Source organism: Apostichopus japonicus, chromosome 3, assembly GCF_037975245.1.
Source record: "Apostichopus japonicus isolate 1M-3 chromosome 3, ASM3797524v1, whole genome shotgun sequence".
In the NCBI taxonomy this organism is placed as follows: Eukaryota; Metazoa; Echinodermata; class Holothuroidea; order Aspidochirotida; family Stichopodidae; genus Apostichopus; species Apostichopus japonicus.
This window is the reverse complement of record NC_092563.1, coordinates 27472943-27490174: the sequence shown is the minus strand read 5'-3', so window position 1 is coordinate 27490174 and position 17232 is coordinate 27472943. Positions and strand designations below refer to the sequence as shown.

The window sequence follows — 17232 nt, the reverse complement described above, 5'->3', positions numbered from 1 at the left end:
GCAACTGTACTACAACCATATCGCATATTACTTCTTTTTTACAGGTCGATTAGGTGTCTTGGGTTTGTTACCATGGCGGCATGCTGATTCGAGCTTGGTTTTCTTATTGATAGTTTCACCCTCTGACAGGGGGATTTCCAGCTTAAGCTACACAGACGCGATTCGCGTTTATTTACTCATTACTTGGATATTAGGTACGAGCCATCAGCAAGGTTGTTGAATATGAAATTCATACAAAAGATTTTCAGTAAATCGGAAAGTATACGAATAATAATTCCAGTGACTAAGTTCCAAACATGTTGTATAATTTCTGAAAATAATAGATAAAGTTAATCGTGAATTAAAGTTAAAATAATGTTACCTTTTTCTTTGTCAAGTTGTACAAATTATTTTTGCTTACTAAGTACAGAGTATATTAATAATGACACATTTGTTTGAAGTAAATGTAATCCATGCTTGTAATCCATGCGATGAAGAGAAGGTATTAGAATACATATTTTATACACTATTAATATTTAATATGTTTAATTAGTTAAAGCAACAAAAGTTATATTTTGTCAAATAATAGCTGCGTGGAGCTTAAACAATTCATCAAGAATATTAACGATGGTCTGCTCAATATTCATATTAAGGTCATTCTAAAGTTAAGAATAACAACGTCAATTAATTTGAATGGGTTCCTCAAAATTCAATTGCATCTGCATGCAAGAACTCTACACTGAATTCCTTGTACAGTTATTTACGATCTCTTGTGAAATTTATAGTTGCCGCTACCTGATATCTTTAAAAGTAGAGTGGTATCTTCTGTTTTATTAACTGTTGAAAGAGAAAAACATTACACGTTTTGTAAGAGGCCTTTTTACCAATATAAAGGGAAAAACTGGCTTAATGTTTTGTCCTTATCAAGAATCAATGTACCCTATATTAGGTTGTGTTGAGAAAGATGGAAACTGGTTTATAATAATACATCAATTGGCATCGATAAAGAAACTAAATGAATCATATAATCAATTTTCAAACGTTTTCAAATGTTTTATTGTCGTAAAGGACAGTTGATTACCAAAAAAACATGCACTTGCTAAATTAATTTCAAAAATTTGGCAAATACCTTTCCCGTACGAGGAACAGCACTAAACATCAATGATAAAGTATGCCGTTGGAGTGTATGCCTCTTAATCAGGTTCCTTTATTGTGTTTAGCGTGTTATAGAGGTTAATGCATTTGTGATATCAACCTGAATCATGTGCCTTTACTATGTTTCATCATGTTGTAGTGGTTAACGCATTTGTGATATCAATCTGAATCATATGTCTTTATTGTGTTTCATCATGTTGTAGTGGTTAATGCATGTGTGATATCAATCTGAATCATTTGCCTTTGTTGTGTTTTAGCATGTTGTAGTTGTTTATGCATTTGTGATGTCAATCTGAATCATGTATCTTTACTGTGTTTTAGCATGTTGTAGTGGTTAATGCATTTTTGGTATCAATCTAAATCATGTGCCTTTTTTGTGTTTTAGCATGTTGTGTAGTGGTTAATGCATGTGTGATATCAATTTATTTTATGTGCCTTTTGTGTGTGTTAGCATGTTGTAGTTGTTAATGTATCTGTGATGTCAATCTAAATCATGTGCCTTTTTGTGTTTCAGCATGTTGTATTGGTTAACGCATTTGTGATATCATTCTGAATCATTTGCCTTTATTGCGTTTTAGCGTGTTCTAGTGGTTAACGCATTTGTGATATCTGCTACAGAACTCACCTGTCTTAGTCTTGTCTGATACTCGTAGTCCGTTTCATCCAATCTCTTCCCCGAGACTTCTACTCCGTCTCTCCGTAGTGCTGCAAGCAATTCATCTACGGTCAATATATCTGCTGGATCTATAACATTCTGGTTTATCAAGCTAACCAGATACTCCTTGTAGTGAGACCTGTGAAGGTGATTATCACAAATGATCACAACTAAAGCGTTTGTAAGCTATATACCAACAACAACAATCATTTAAAGTTAACTCGGTTATTATTGCTTTATTTAATGAAAGCAAATTTGTACCACTGGCGATGTTGGATACACATTGTATTGAACAATAAAAGTAATTAGCGTGACTGTGTAATTATATTTGTTTTCTTTAAGTTATAATCACATATAACGATGGAGAATATAAGCGTTTGATTAACTTGGATTATGAAAATGATTCAAAATAAATTAATATCTTACTCGCAGAGGCCAGTTTCATTTTTTATCGGTTTGCCGCAACTTTCATCGATCAATCCATCTGGGCTCTCACGCTGCTCCTTGACTGGGCATTCATTGACCTGCTCTAGATTGACTGTCCCGGTTCGGTTAATATCTACACCATAGGTCTGTCAATGTAACAAGTCCGAAACAAAATATGTAATAATACCTTATAATACTTTGTACAAGCCAGCTTTTTTTCAACTCCTATTAAAAGTTTCGTTATTAATTATCATACACTCATACAGGTGACTAAGAAGATACATGTCTTTCCTAGTACATTTGCGGGGTAACTAAGCCCACGGGGTATTGTACCCTGTCCTACAACAAACACACAAATATGAAACCAAGTTGGGAAAAAACGGACCCATATCACAAGCCCTACCAAACAAAAATCTCTCTATAGAACATTACGGTCCCCTCCATCGTTATGGCTGGAAACACACATTTCCAATCCAATTGTTACAGTAAAAATGTATGTTAAATATGTTAATGTCATACATTGCTCACATACACACACACCATAGCACATCAGCAGAGATGCAATACACGATGGAAACCTACTCAAAACATTTGTATCAATACATTATTATCAAGTTACTCATCCGAGTCATGTGTAAGGAACGATGATCGGATTCAGGGAATGGCCAAATGATAAAAAGTGATTATTTACCAAGAGTAGTTTCTGTAGAGTTTCACAATCTTGGTCCCTGAGGTGATACAGACAGTCCCTGGGGTGATGAGCATGAAGACCCTTCCCCTGACACGCTGGAAATCTACAGTTTGGCTGCGAAGAGCAACACATTAGCATCATAACAATATGTAACATACAACGACATAGAAGATCATAATAAATACAACATTGCAAATACATATAAAAAATATACTAACATGACAACGTAGAATAATAACAACAACAAAACAGCATCGCGACATATAAAAACAAACACAACCACACATAATATCAGACACATTAACTGTGAAAAGAAATTGAAGTATCTACTTTTATCCCACTTCATAATAAACAAAATTCATACTTGCCTATCATATAGACAATGTCGTTCTGCTCATTGTGTATACTAAAATGTAGGTATTGACCAACAGTAACCAATGCGCTGGGCTCATTATGACATATCCTTTAAAACAGTTCAATACTAAATAATAAACTTTTAATGGTGAAAAAATAAAAATAAGTCATATTGCAGTCGTGGAAGACTGCCTGCTGAAGAGGCTTAAGAGTCTATTTCGAGTCCATTATCCGATACTTACATACTTTACGAATGGCAGATTACAACCACAACAAAATTCATGCAAACACTGAGGGCATTTGAAATGCATGCATCCCCCTTTAGCAAGTTCGTAACGCATCTTACATCGTGGACAATCTGAAGGAGCAAAAAATTAAATATTAACGAAAACGTCACTTCAATGTCCAAATGTACAATGACTAACAATTATTGTTAATCGCTATAAACAAATAAGCACATTGATATCTTGCAGAATTGACAACATAAACAGACTTACTAATTCCATTTTTCTTCAGAAGAGCAGCTAAGCCTGGAGCTTGAAACTCTGGGTAGCTATTTTTCTTCCAGTTCTCCACCTCTTCACATGTTGTGTGTTTATGCTGATCCAGCCACTGTAAAATAAAAAAAAGGTAAAGGTACACCATTTTCTTCACCACGTTTAAATATACAACTTAACAAGTTCTGTTGTTCGCTTTTTTTGCAAATTCGTGGCCATGACAAACAATCTTGTAGATGTCGATTTGACTCAGTAAAGCAGAACAATCTTAATTGAAGATGTCGATTTGACACAGTAAAACAATAAGATACCATTCGAAGATCTCATTTGGTAAGGTACTGGAACAGCAGTATATAGACCACATTAGACATGTACAGCGTTCTTGTATCATATACATTCAACTTTGCAAATGATGATAACATAATTAACACATTAAGTTTACTGAATCAGATTCCAGAAACGTATTTTTCTTGTGAAGTAAAGAAACCCAAACACCTCAAAGACAATGCTTCAGAGTAAATCAGGGACTTACAGGCTTATTGCAATAAAAACACTGGTATTTTAAGCAGTTTGTGCATTGAATTTTCTTCACATTCCGATCACTTATAAATCCATTAGTGCATCCCTTGGGAGAAAAAAGAGACAAAATATCAAATAAGAATAAGATCAAACCTATTAGAACGGTAGCAAACGTTATGGTGAGTTTGTTTATCATTTGTTGATATGATTATTTCCACTGGGCAAGAAAGAGATTCATATTTATGTCATCATGTCATAATCTTACCAGTTTCAATGATACACAATGATATACAAAATACAAGTGACATCGACGGTTCTTGAATCTCAAAGAAAGCACAAAGTGCAAAAACATCAAATACAAAGCAATGGAGACAGAGCAAAATTCAACTGCAGATTTTTTATATATATATCTTTGCAGAAGTTTATTTGACTTTTTTTTTTAATTTTCCGGGAGAATTTTGGTATTTATTTTAAGGATAATCACAGTTATAATTAAGGTAACAATTTAACTGTGAACTGAACTGAGGAAAAGGTAAATGTGGCAGGGGATATATACCAGACACAGGTTCGAATTGTGTATGCCCATGGTAACCTCATGTAATAAGGCAGACAATTGTTATTGGAGTAATATTTTGCTTACGTGTCTTATCGACAGATTTATATGGTATTGACGAAAATGGCAGTAAAAGCAATTGCAAGCCGTGGACATTGAAAAAAATATATGTGACTACATGAATGTAATGTGTTAACAACTAACTCGCAAAAAATAATATAAAGTATATATTTATCACGCCGAAACTTCAAATGGTTACCTCCCGAATCCCACTTGATTGACCATTAATGAAACCCCTCCAAAAACGCTTCATAACAAGACGTGACAGAAATATTGGAGTGGAAGTAGTGAAATGTGTTAAAATATACATACATTTGCACACCAACGAAAATTGTTCTCTTTCTTCAAGTTCCAAGTCAGGAGCTTCTGTTGAAAGAGTGTATAATCTGCCTCCTGCATATGCTTTTGTAACTGCAAAAATCAATCAATGTTATGATAATTATTCTTAGTAACTTCAGGCTTTATAATTCAAAGTATTCCTTTTTTGCTTAGCGTCGTTTACTTACAAATGTTATAAATAACATAACTCTTCAACGTTAAGTAAATTTATGAGAAATTTGTATCTCCAAATTGAGTTTTGAGTATAAATACTTATATATTTTATTAATGATGATGAATGTAAGAAGATATTTACCAGCTGTTCTAGGTTCGAAAAATATCCAATAAAATCCTCTTCTGAGCAAAACTCAAGCTTAGGTTCATCACATGCTGGACAAACAAACTTGTAGATACAATATTGTGTTTTGGCCAATATTGAAAAATGTTGAGAAAAGCACTCTCCGCAGAGGAAGCATTGACAAAAGTGATTCTCAATGAGCTGTATAGAAGGGAATTAAAACAGAATTCAGTCAGTATGGACCATATCACTTACACGTGCACTAGATTCCCCAAGCAAGATAGGATATTATTATGCACTGTTAGACTAATACTGTCATAGCAGTACCTAAGTAACAGTGTACAACGAACACCATGTAGTGACATTTCTCTCTTATTAGACCTTGAACAGATATTCAATTGACATGACACGAAAACGGGCATACGTGGATTCAAATTTGCTTTTGATGTTATCATATTTTGAAGAAGCATGAAAGAAAGAACAAAAGGAATCATATATAAAGCACAATAACAGAAATACTACAGATACCGCCTTTGGAAGTAACTAAGCAAGGGGTATAGAGTTGCCTTAGTTGATCTCGTTTCAGCTACTCTGTATGTATGTATGTATGTATGTATGCGTGTATGCGTGTGTGTGTGTGGGTGTGCATGTATGGGTGTATGTATGTATGTATTTTAGATCCTCCTGCAAGCAGGAACTCGCGAAGAAGCCTAATTGGCTTATAAAAGCCGCAAGCTGACCGAAGTCAGTCTCTTACATTCATATTTAACGTCCATGATTATGAATTGTTAATTCTGCATATGAAGTATTCTGCTAATGAAGTAGCAAATTATAATCCAATGTTTATGTTTTTACCTTGACCAGATATGAAAGTATCGTACCTAGACATACCAATTGCCATTGTATCTCTGGACAGTAGATACATTTCAAAACACAAGCACTTTAAACTTCGACATACATCACAACTAGCTGCTGATATTGCAGCCTTCCTCTCCTTATCGTTCTTACCTGACTCCTAAATAAAGTTTGATAGCAGATACAACACTCTTTAAAGAAAGCCTTGGCCCTGATAAGATTCCCTCCAGATGAATCCACTGCTTCCAAGCAATCTACCGGTTTATAATTTTCGTTGAACCTCAAGTAGAGGAAAGAGTCCACAGCTGCCCAATTCATGCCCCTTGTAGCCATTAATAACCATCGGATTTTCTGAAATGACATTGGCGTTAACACGTTGGCAGTGTTGGATAGAAGTCGGGAGGATGAATTTCCCTTGGAATTTGATACTTAACCAGTATAAAAAAGGGAATCATATTTCAGATCATACAGATATTAAAATGATCACTTATCGAACATTTTTATTGCTGAATTGATGTTTAGCACCTGCTTGGATGTCTAAAGTAAAGTATTTTAATACAACTTTGAGCTTCCTATTTGCTGTATACTTTCTATTTGCTGCAATTTACCCTCTGTCACACACTTTTAGACTTACGTCTCTTCAGGACTGAACCAAGTTCTTTCCAGATGTATACGACTATACGTAATCATCTGTACTTTCGCAAGTATTTGATATAACATCTCCTCATCACTTCTACTTGGCCTTTTGGCTAAGATCATGTGTAGTATCTGTTCCATTTCGAAGGGAATGGTGGTGCACACCCAACGATGATCACACAGTCACAGTCCCTATGCAAAGGGACTGGGGTTGAGAGCGGATCGGTCGTTCGGTGGTTTGGTTTTTCGTGCCCAGGTTCTTTCTCGGGCGACTTATTCTTAAGTGTATCGCGGCGTTTTGGCTCAGATCATGTGTAGTATCTGTTCCCTTTCGAGGAGGATCGTGATAAACACCTTACGATGATCACACAGTCACAGTCTCGATGCAAGGGGACTGGGGTTGAGAGCGGATCAGTCGTTCGGTTGTTTGGTTTTTCGTGCCCAGGTTCTTTCCTTGGTGACTTTTCTTAAAAAAGTATTATTTTCAGTTAGCAGTATTTTAAAGCAATTACGCTGGGACATTTTTTCAACTCATTTTCATCTCCTCGATACTAAAGGTAGGATGAGATATTGTACACGGTTGGTTATTGGAACATATAACGGCTTTTTCAGTTACCATAACAAAGGTTACTATAGTAATCAGTTACTGTTCCGGAGTAGCGAGTCACGGGAACATCGGAAGTCCATAACTGGGGTCGGATAAAGTGATGTCCTTGTGAGTGTGTGTACGCATGTGTGGGCATGTTTGTGTGTGCTACATCAGCTGATTATCTTCAAACTTAGTAGCAAGGTTCCCGATGATTGGAACTTGTGTTTCACAGACCCTCAGATCGAAACTGAAGGAAGTGAACAATGAATCAACCATCACAATTATAATCTAAATGCCAAGTACTGTACAAATGTGGTTGCTATGATAATTGAGTTCATATGTCACATAGTCAAATGCTAAATCTAACGTTATAAAGTTGTGTCGAAAACTCCTCCTGAATTGCTGGGCCGATTTGCTTCCAAATTTGTAGATAGTTGCCCCGTAATATGAACTGAATGTGTCTCGCTGACCTCAGAGAGGTCAAAGTTCGAATTAAATGGAAACTTTAAATTCACTAACAACCTTTACACAGATAATCAAGGGATATAATTCACCCAGTGTACATGTGAATAAGAATAAACTGTTATTCAGTATAAAGTGAAGTTTGCCATAACACATGCTAGACCTGTCAGCAGATTCTAATTTTGTAAACTTACCAAAAAACATACTATACCATTTCTCAACGGTTAATTCAACTAACTGAGTCTTAAAAACTGCCCATATGTTTGACTAGTAAGTATATATTTATAAGATGGCTCGAAAGGGACTAAAGGGTACTATAGATTCCTGACGTCCATACACAAAAAGAGCATGAAAGATGAAAAAAAAAACATGAAACAAGCTAGCGCGAATTTGTTTGATTGATCCCTTTGATGTAGATGATTGACTCAAATTGCTTTGAAAGTCGCTCAGTGACAGTGACTGATGGCTTGAGGAAGTTCAAAATGGAAGGCCAGCATTCAGTCGTAGACTGAGGCTATGACTACCAAGAACAAAGGCTGAATATACGTGAAACGTTCACAAATTAAATATTGCCAAACTGCACACCAACAACGACAACTGAGGTTTAACAGATAAAAGGACTGAATGCTCTTTCGTTCAGTGCGGAGGTCATAAATGAGAGACGAATTTTAAATATTTTTATGTATTCTATAAGCAATTATTAATTAAAGGTGTTTCCATTGAAATTGCAACTCCGTGTTTATTTGATTAGCGAAATCATGTACCGCAATATGTCACTTTACCTCTTTCTTGTCACATGTCATAAGGCTGCCCTTCTCAATTTTTGAAATAGCAACCTCAATGTTATTTACGCTTCCATTTAGAAAGTCTCTAAGCCATTGTTCTATTTCTTCAACATCTTCTCCCACTGCTTGTCTCAGAAGCTGCCAGTTCACATTACTCAAGTCAAATCCATTCTGAAACAACAACAACGCCGCAGCATTCCCTTTGATAAAACGATGGTCATCACAGAACTCTTCCACCTATATTTGGACGAAAATATGAACGATAGAAGAAAACAATGCCAAAAGTTTGCTGATTTTGTCTATTTTGGATAAAGAAAAGCGAAGAAGACAATAACCTTCTTGAACATCAAGTCGATGTTACTGAAGTTAGGTGGCAGCCATACTTGATTGAGCATACCTCATTTCCAAATTACAAATAGAAGTAACCATACCCATCCAAGAACATACATATCTGCATACCAGCACATTTATACACATAAATTGAATCTTACGTTAAACCTCCCACATCCTACCATTGTTCCAGTCTGTATCCACTTACTCTTTTCAAAGCAGTTAAGGTAAGTACTAACCATATTCTGAAGAAAGGTCACGCATTCAGTTGCAGTTTCATCTCGCATCCCATCATTATTCAACCAAGCACGGTGGATATAATCGGCAGGGATAGTGCGAAAATTGCTGCGGCAGAGCCAAAAACAAAAGTTTAATGTTTTTTTTTGTCTTATTTGACAAACTAAGAAGTAAAGACTTAAGGCATGTGGTATTGTGGTATTTGATTCATCATTGGCGACGGTGAATTTGCATTTAACTGAAAAATATATCAAAGGTGTCATTATGATCCAACAAAAACTTCGAACGTATGTCTTTTATTACCACACGCCATATATCCATTCCATTGCTTTATTCATTGTCTGTTTTTCTAATGCGAGTGTCTGTTTTGCCCAGTTTAATTGTCTGTCCACCAGCGCTCTTAATGTGTTCTTCGTTTGTCCTCGTATAAGTTATTCTCTGATGAATCGAAACGTCAGGCTCTCTAACTTTTACAAAACTATATTTAACTAATTTGAACATGAACTCACTTTTTCTTGTGGTTTAATTGGTATATTCTGCAAAGTTCTTTGGCGGCATCTTCACCAATCAGATTCAGTTGTTGTTTTAAATGCATTTTCAACCAGTCAACGGGTTCCATAGTCTTGTTATCCCCACGTTCAATAATTTTCCGGGCAGTAGCAAATTCTTTTTGTGAAAAACTTTCCTCAGGGCCTGAGCAAAACATGCCTGCATTCTAATAAAGAAACAAGAAAGGCAAACAGCTCGTTGATTTCTTGCCAAAGTTCCTTCGCTATCATTAACTATTATGATGACAAGCGAAGAACTGTAAACCCAACTATTTCTAAATATATTTAACTTTAAAAGGAGAGAGAGTGAAGGCAAGTATGCATATGTCTCAGCAATTACTATTGGAGTTGCAATTACTGTGGCTATGGTATTTTCGTGAGCAGGATCTATCTTCGGAAAAAGTATGCTGGAAGAATGAAAACAAGCAGGTATTAAAATGTGGGAGAACCACATCAAACCCGTATTAAAGTTATTCGGAAACAATTGCAAACCAACGTTACAACACTTCATGCAGAGTATAATGTAAATATATCTTTTACAGGAAACAAACGAGAGTTGACAAATGGTGGTTGTGTGTAAGTCATTCAGGTTTGCATGTCAACTAACAGTTGCATTAACTAGGCTGGTAAAGAAAGATACTGTTGGTATGTTAATAGCCTATCAACATTTATAGGACGTGCCTAGGGCAATAAACAAACATTATTAGACCAAGTGTTGTGCAACTATTTTCTTCAGCAATCAATTTACTCATTTTAATAAATTTCGTTCTGTGGCCAGAAATGAGTCAAGGTGATCATTACAAAGAAGAAATCATTTTTGTTTTAAAAATCATTGAAAAGCTATAGTGAATACCCAATAAATTTTACCCTAGATCAGCAATATTGTAATTAGACTCCCCTTGAACACAATAGACGGTGAATGGACACTTCGAGCGCTGCCAAACATATTTCCATTTCTTTTGTGGTATTTTGAATTCTAAGTTGTCATTACTTTGTTACGTTTACTGCTTATGTCTTCTTAAAGTTAAAATATCTTGAAACTTTAGTTCACTTAACTTTCTAAATATAACAGCGAGAGACACATGACTTCACATACAAAAAAAAAATCACAACCAATGCATTTTATGATGATTGTAAAGTAATGATGTGAGGGTGCTCGTGGACTACAAAGTTTGGTAGATCCGGTAACTAGGCAAAGGAACAATGAGACACAGACACAGATCTTGAAATTGAATAATTGCTGTGATGTCACACCACAGGTCTGATATAATGCTACTGCAACCATTGCTTCAAATATTGAAAGATTGCAACATAAGCCAATCAACTGCTGGAAACAGACCCTGTTGATAAGATCATAATACCTCATCTTGAACAGTGCTCTCATCTGTTGGTCTATTACTGGTCAATTAATGGTTGACAATCGTAGTGCCAAGTCATCTTATTCAAAGGAATAATGAAATTCCATATTAATTAAAATGCAACGCTTGTGAAAAGAATCAGATTGGCCACAACCGCAGTATTTACTTGGATGTAAAATATATTAAAAATGATTAATTTTTAAGAAAGGTTACCAGATGCTCTAAATCATTATATCCGAGGGATTGAAATGTGTGTTTTCATTACATTTCATTAACAGCAGTCATGAAATTAAGAAAATACAAATTCAACTTTGGCAAAGTATTTTGAGTGGAAGACCAGGCAAACTGGATTTAACTTACGTAATGTGGAGCAAGTCTCTCGGTCCCTTGTGGATGACATCTTGATCTCATTTCCCCTTGGTCGCTCAGGCCAAACATTGAGAGTTCAGACTCGATATCATGAATCTGATCCGTCAGGTATTGGTGTTGTTGTAACAAGACCCTTTCGTCATTCCTAATCTGACTGGTGCCAAGTACATGCATCTGGCTTTTGACTGTTTCCCTTAATGCATCTATCCTTTCTAGGACATGAACATCTCTTGTCATTAGACCTTCCAGTTTACTTTCAAGGATCTGTTTCTTTCTGAAGACAGTTAAAGGTGGAGATGCCATCCGGATTGACCTGTGTCGCCTTGCTTCCATATTGTTTGTTATTTCATCCCACCAGGAAAACTTTGGTCTTGCTCCTATATCTTGAAGATTGAATATATCTTCTCTAATCCAGTCTTACTACAATTTAAAAACCCCAGAAAGGACAACATTATTCACATATGTGAGATTCTAAGCATTTATACGCATTTATGCCGGCAGTTTTAAAAGCAATTCAAGTTGACTGTTAGAATTTCGAAAGGAATGGGGCAATACAGAATGTCTGATGGTCTGCGTCTGTTGATGTTTACTAATCTAGGAAACAAGTATATAGATGTCAACAAAATTCGACGCTATTTAAATTGCACTTTCTCCAAACAAATCCCTGTAGAATGTTACATTTTATTTACACTCATCAGTACATGCATAGTAAATAGCACCAATTTAAAGAAAAACTTCAGTTAACTAAACCTTTTACAAACATTTTAAAACCTCATAAAATTTTCTGATCTTTCTAATAACCAAAATCGAAAAAAAGAGCACTTTTTATTAAGAAAACGGGCAACTCTTGTTTATGAAAAGTGGGGACTTCTGAGATTTTTCACAAAACTGGGGCCAAGGCAATTGCCCAATTTGCCCTCCCAATACACCACCTAAAATTTTAATGAACAACATGGTTAGTTGAATTGAAAGTGGAAGGCATTATAGTGGACTCACCGATGATGAGTACTGAACGGTGTAGCTGGATCATTTACCAATGTAGTCAACGTGACGTTTGGCGAGGACTCGTGCTGCACTGCCAACCATAGTAACGCAGGCTATGATATCTTTGGGGAAAAGGACAATATAAACTTGAACACTGCACTAAACCGCAACAAAGAAGACAATTGTATCATGTTTGCTTTACTCATAGGTCAAAGAATACAGTGCTGCTGTTAAATATTTAAATGCCGGTACAGGAATTCACCCATACAGGACATTCGATAAGCTATGTCACTCGCTTGCTTGATCTGGTCATATGGTTAGCTTATTTGGTGTTTAAAGTCATATGTTATGTTTATGCATGTACAAGGTAGCCTAAGTGAGACTTGGTGATATGTGGTTTCTTTTTACACATTTAACGAATTTCACATCCTACCTGGAACCGGCCCAATGATTTCTTTGGTCTTCGTATTTCATCAGACAATCCGGTGTTCAACTGTATAGATAATATACACAATATATCCATCCCTCAGAAGGAAATTATGATCTGCTGTTGTCCGCCAAAAATGCTTGTTTAACAAATGACGTTTGACCAAACCCGACCATTGGTAGATTTCTAAAACAGCTAAGACGTCACTGATGGCTTCTAAAGCACTTCAGTACGCCTTTTGTATATTTAACATACACTTAGCTGAATAATACGTTGGTACAACCGTACATATCGCATGGTCAGTTGTCAGAAAATTACGTTTCTTCACAGCGTATTTCACGGTCTAGATTGCGTAATATAGAGTACGTTCTCTCTTCAAGAGGAATCGTGATACAGCGGTATATATTCGTATTCATATTCACATTCATATTCACATGTTCACAGTCCCAATGTGGGGGAGGGCAGGGGTGCTGACTAAGAGTGTATTGGCAGTGGCATATTTGGAAAACTTGTTCAACTGGTGGATTTTTGCATTCAGCAGGGAATGACTTAGACCACTACAACGGTTGTATACTACGCCCCTCCCTCTCCGCAGCATAATGCACAAGTTCCTCCTGTGGATATCTCCCAGATCCCCTTCTGTGCACGGGAATCGACTTCAGTTACCCCAGATTAGAACCCTCTCCTTTTTAAAATACTTTATTCGCCTCTAGCCCTTCAATAAAGGTTCGGGCCCCTGCTTACATAAGTCGTGGAAATTATGAATTTGCCCACGCATTCGAAGTCCTGCAAACGCCACTGTGTTATTAACAGTTGGTTTTCAGTACCCAACCTATTGTCCTTAGAGTGATGACGATATACTCAGACGGGGAATTCCAGAATGATAAAAACGTCCAAGTACACTGTGGGTTAGCCTAAAGTTGTGTATAAGTATAGTATAATATACATTAAAAATTTCTATTACTACATATACAAGCCTGACTGGAGACTTCCTCCACGGAATACCTCTTTTCTCTTGTTTGATTCTTCAGTCGACGGATGAACTTCACTCCAAGACCATAAGTAGACATTACAGTAATCCGAATAAAACGAAACAATTGAATAAGTTTGAAATGGAACTTTGCACATGATCTATCAGCAGTGGGTTTAATGCGTCGTTCCAGAATGAGTATGCACAAACGATTATCTAATCTGCATTACATTGCGTAGGTGACTATGGGTGGCCATTGAAGACATTAACCAACTGTCTCACTAATTCAATGAATCATTTATCTCTATAAAGAGAAAAGGAAATATGAAAAAAAAGGGTGAGATAATGTATACTATGGTTTGAACTAATTTACAACATATTGAACTTACTAAATTGTTACTCAGTAATGAGCGGTCAGTTTGGGTGCTAGGATGTAACAACAACATTAGCAATTTAACAACACACCGAGTTACCTGACTGCCGGTTAATGTTCTGTCTTAAAACTTACATCTTCGGGCTTTCTGTTATTGACAACACATTTGCTAAAAAGAATCATGTCGAGCGATAGAAACGTGGAACACGACGTTGTGTACCTGGTATGGAGCCACTAGATTGTTAAAGAGTGGATCAAGGACGCGAGAAAAGGTTTCATCTGAATTTCCTATGACTGGCCAAACGTCTCTCTCTTATTGCCAGTAAACTTACATGCCTTTGATCACTTGTGAATGATGTGACATATTTTATTTGCCCTTTGAAGAGGTTCACGGGACCATTTATTTAACAGGAAGAAGGATTACAGGATAACGCCCACGCCTTTTCATACGTACATGTTTGGTCAAGGTCCTACAAAAATTGGGGGAAGTAACGGTAGTTCTGATGTACCGTATATTTCAAATAGATGAGAGTAAACTTGTTATTCGTTTTGTTGCATATTTCATCGTCAGCAAACCGTTTATTAGGAGTTTTTGACACAAACTTGTATAGTACTTGACATTAGGGACGCACCGGATATCTGGTCCGGCCGGACTATCCGGCCGGATAGTGAGCAATTATCCGGTTCCGGTTCCTGCCGGATATTCTTCAAAATCCGGCCGGATTATTTTTCAAAATATGGCCAGATCTTTTTCAAAATCTGGCCTGAATTATTCCTAAAAAGGTGTTGGTATTAACTGAAATCAATGTTAACTATTTCCCAAAGTTAATAAAAGCATTCAACGTAAGGAAAAATTAGGTTTAACATGTTTAATTTAATTTAATTTATTTCTCAATGGTCTGACAAGCTTATGTTATTAAATAATGAAGATTACACCACTTTAAGTCATATTTAATCTCATAAATGGGGTCTTAATTTCACCTTCTTTATAATATGCGTATACCTCACCTCAAAATTTGCTCCTTGTTTCATAATTCTACTTCTTATTAATGATTTTTTTTGTGTAATGAAAAAATCCGGTTCCGGCTGGATCAAAAAAATTGGATACGGTGCATCCCTTCTTGACATTCCAATATACCTGTGAAGGATGTCAATTCAATGTTCCCATTGGAGTTATAGCAATTTATAGTGATTTCACTAAATTTGACCTATAGTGAGCTTTGGTGCCGATGACTGCTAGACACAAGTGTTCACACCGGTGTACCTTCCTATCAAGTTTGAAGAAAATCGGCCCATCCGTTTAGCAGGAGTTTTTGACACGCAATTTGACCTAGCCACACACAAACACTCACACATGAACACGTTGTGACCTCTCCCTCAGTCATGAACGGCCGGTCACCTGGGGTACACCATGAGTATCCCCTCACCACCCCCTCTCCGAGAGTAGCTACTCAGAAAAACGAACCATTACCATTGTAACTGTTGCTATGGTAACTAACAAAGCTGTATATGGCCCAATTGGCAAAGAAACTACGAAATCTCATCCTCCCTGAGTTAGCGATGAGATAACAAAGGAAATTTGAAACATGATGTAATGAAACAGCATGACTGTGGTATAAATTTTAATTTACCATTCTATGCGTCGAAGCGTAGATGGATATTGACTGGCTGTCCCATCATCGTCTGTTTATTCACGTCATCGTAACGTATTATTGTTATAGCTGTAGCAAGATGAACCAACTGTAAGGAATATTTAGTGGGGAAAATGCTCATTCTCCAGAATATATGGTTTAATCTGATCTTACCGAACGTGCGTGATAGTGAACGGTAACCCATTATATTTCAGATGTTACTGGAAGAAGTGTTTCAAATATATGAAATTGCATTTTCTATCACACCTGTGCTTCGCACTGCTACAAATTGTGGCTCCTCCGCAATACGAAATTTTAGAAACACCTCGAAACTATATAACCGAAGCCGTCAAAAAGGGAAAGAAACTTTGAACAATATGCAAGTTTGCCAAATGAATTTCTACGTAATTACTGAATTTTCATTTCCCCCTGCTTTATACATGAAAGTAATTGTAGAGAATGTTAACGTTTTGCTAGGCATGGTAAACCTTGATAAGATGCTGTAATGTTATTATTAAAATGACTTCATTGACGAATGTAAAAGAGAAAAGACAATTGTAGATCAATACGAGGTATACATTGATGTAGTGAAGTGAGATACGCATTCCTATCAAAGCAAGAATAACAAAATCTATAAGAAACATCATGCAAACAGTAACACGGGTTCCTAAGTAATACGTTACCACAGAGAGCGAACTAAGGGTCGTTGATACAACAGGTAAGCTCAAATGTAAGGTTATATTTTGGCAAAGTGGTTAATGCTAAGAATGGTTTGAACAATTATAAACAAATAAATGCAAGGACAAGGTAAATCGCCATGACTTTACTATGGAAATAGTCTATTGCAGTCAGTTCTTCAGGGCATGTTTAAGTTTCATGTTTAATATGAACACTGGGATCTCCAGTTCACATACATCACAGGTGATTGTGTGAAACACTGAATGCACTTGAATAATAGTAAACTACCCTGCAGATTCCACACTGAGGTTCACATTAACTGTTAATTAAACAAATCTCACCAGAGTACTACATAGTTAATATGATCATTTTCGTGAATCGTAACAAAGTTTCATTTGATTCTAGCTACATAGCGGCAAGAATATCCTATCCATTTAAGGAACAGAATCCGTTGAAGGTAATTTTTTGCAACATAAAACGGTAAAATGCGATTTG

At 36.3% G+C, this 17232-nt stretch overlaps 2 protein-coding genes across 6 annotated transcripts in view; one reads left to right on the top strand and one right to left on the bottom strand.

The window, feature by feature from the left end:
- Window positions 1-229, top strand: part of LOC139965706 (pseudouridylate synthase RPUSD2-like) — a 77896-nt gene extending 77667 nt beyond the window's left edge. Inside the window, exon 13 of one of the 3 annotated variants that reach the window (XM_071968353.1) lies at window positions 45-229. In XM_071968353.1, coding sequence (XP_071824454.1) covers window positions 45-220 — 176 coding nt within the window. In that variant the 3' untranslated portion in view covers window positions 221-229. The remainder of the gene's footprint in view (window positions 1-44) is intronic. The other 2 variants (XM_071968354.1, XM_071968361.1) reach the window with 2 other exon arrangements.
- Window positions 192-17162, bottom strand: LOC139965705 (E3 ubiquitin-protein ligase RNF31-like). Of its 3 annotated transcripts, XM_071968352.1 has the most exons (17): window positions 14091-17162; window positions 12671-12780; window positions 11666-12094; window positions 9909-10114; window positions 9402-9507; window positions 8830-9069; window positions 6514-6711; window positions 5524-5706; window positions 5202-5300; window positions 4290-4382; window positions 3758-3872; window positions 3503-3618; window positions 2907-3020; window positions 2216-2361; window positions 1760-1928; window positions 775-816; window positions 192-310 (listed from the first exon to the last, which is right to left on the bottom strand). In XM_071968352.1, exons 3-16 carry the CDS (start codon window positions 12005-12007, stop codon window positions 784-786), a joined length of 2160 nt encoding a protein of 719 aa, XP_071824453.1. In that variant the 5' UTR covers window positions 12008-12094; window positions 12671-12780; window positions 14091-17162; the 3' UTR covers window positions 192-310; window positions 775-783. The 3 variants fall into 3 exon arrangements, with proteins under 3 accessions (XP_071824453.1, XP_071824452.1, XP_071824451.1); XM_071968351.1 differs by lacking the exon at window positions 192-310 and having other exon boundaries at window positions 679-816; XM_071968350.1 differs by lacking the exons at window positions 192-310; window positions 775-816 and having other exon boundaries at window positions 827-1928.
- Window positions 17163-17232: the final 70 nt, after the last annotated feature.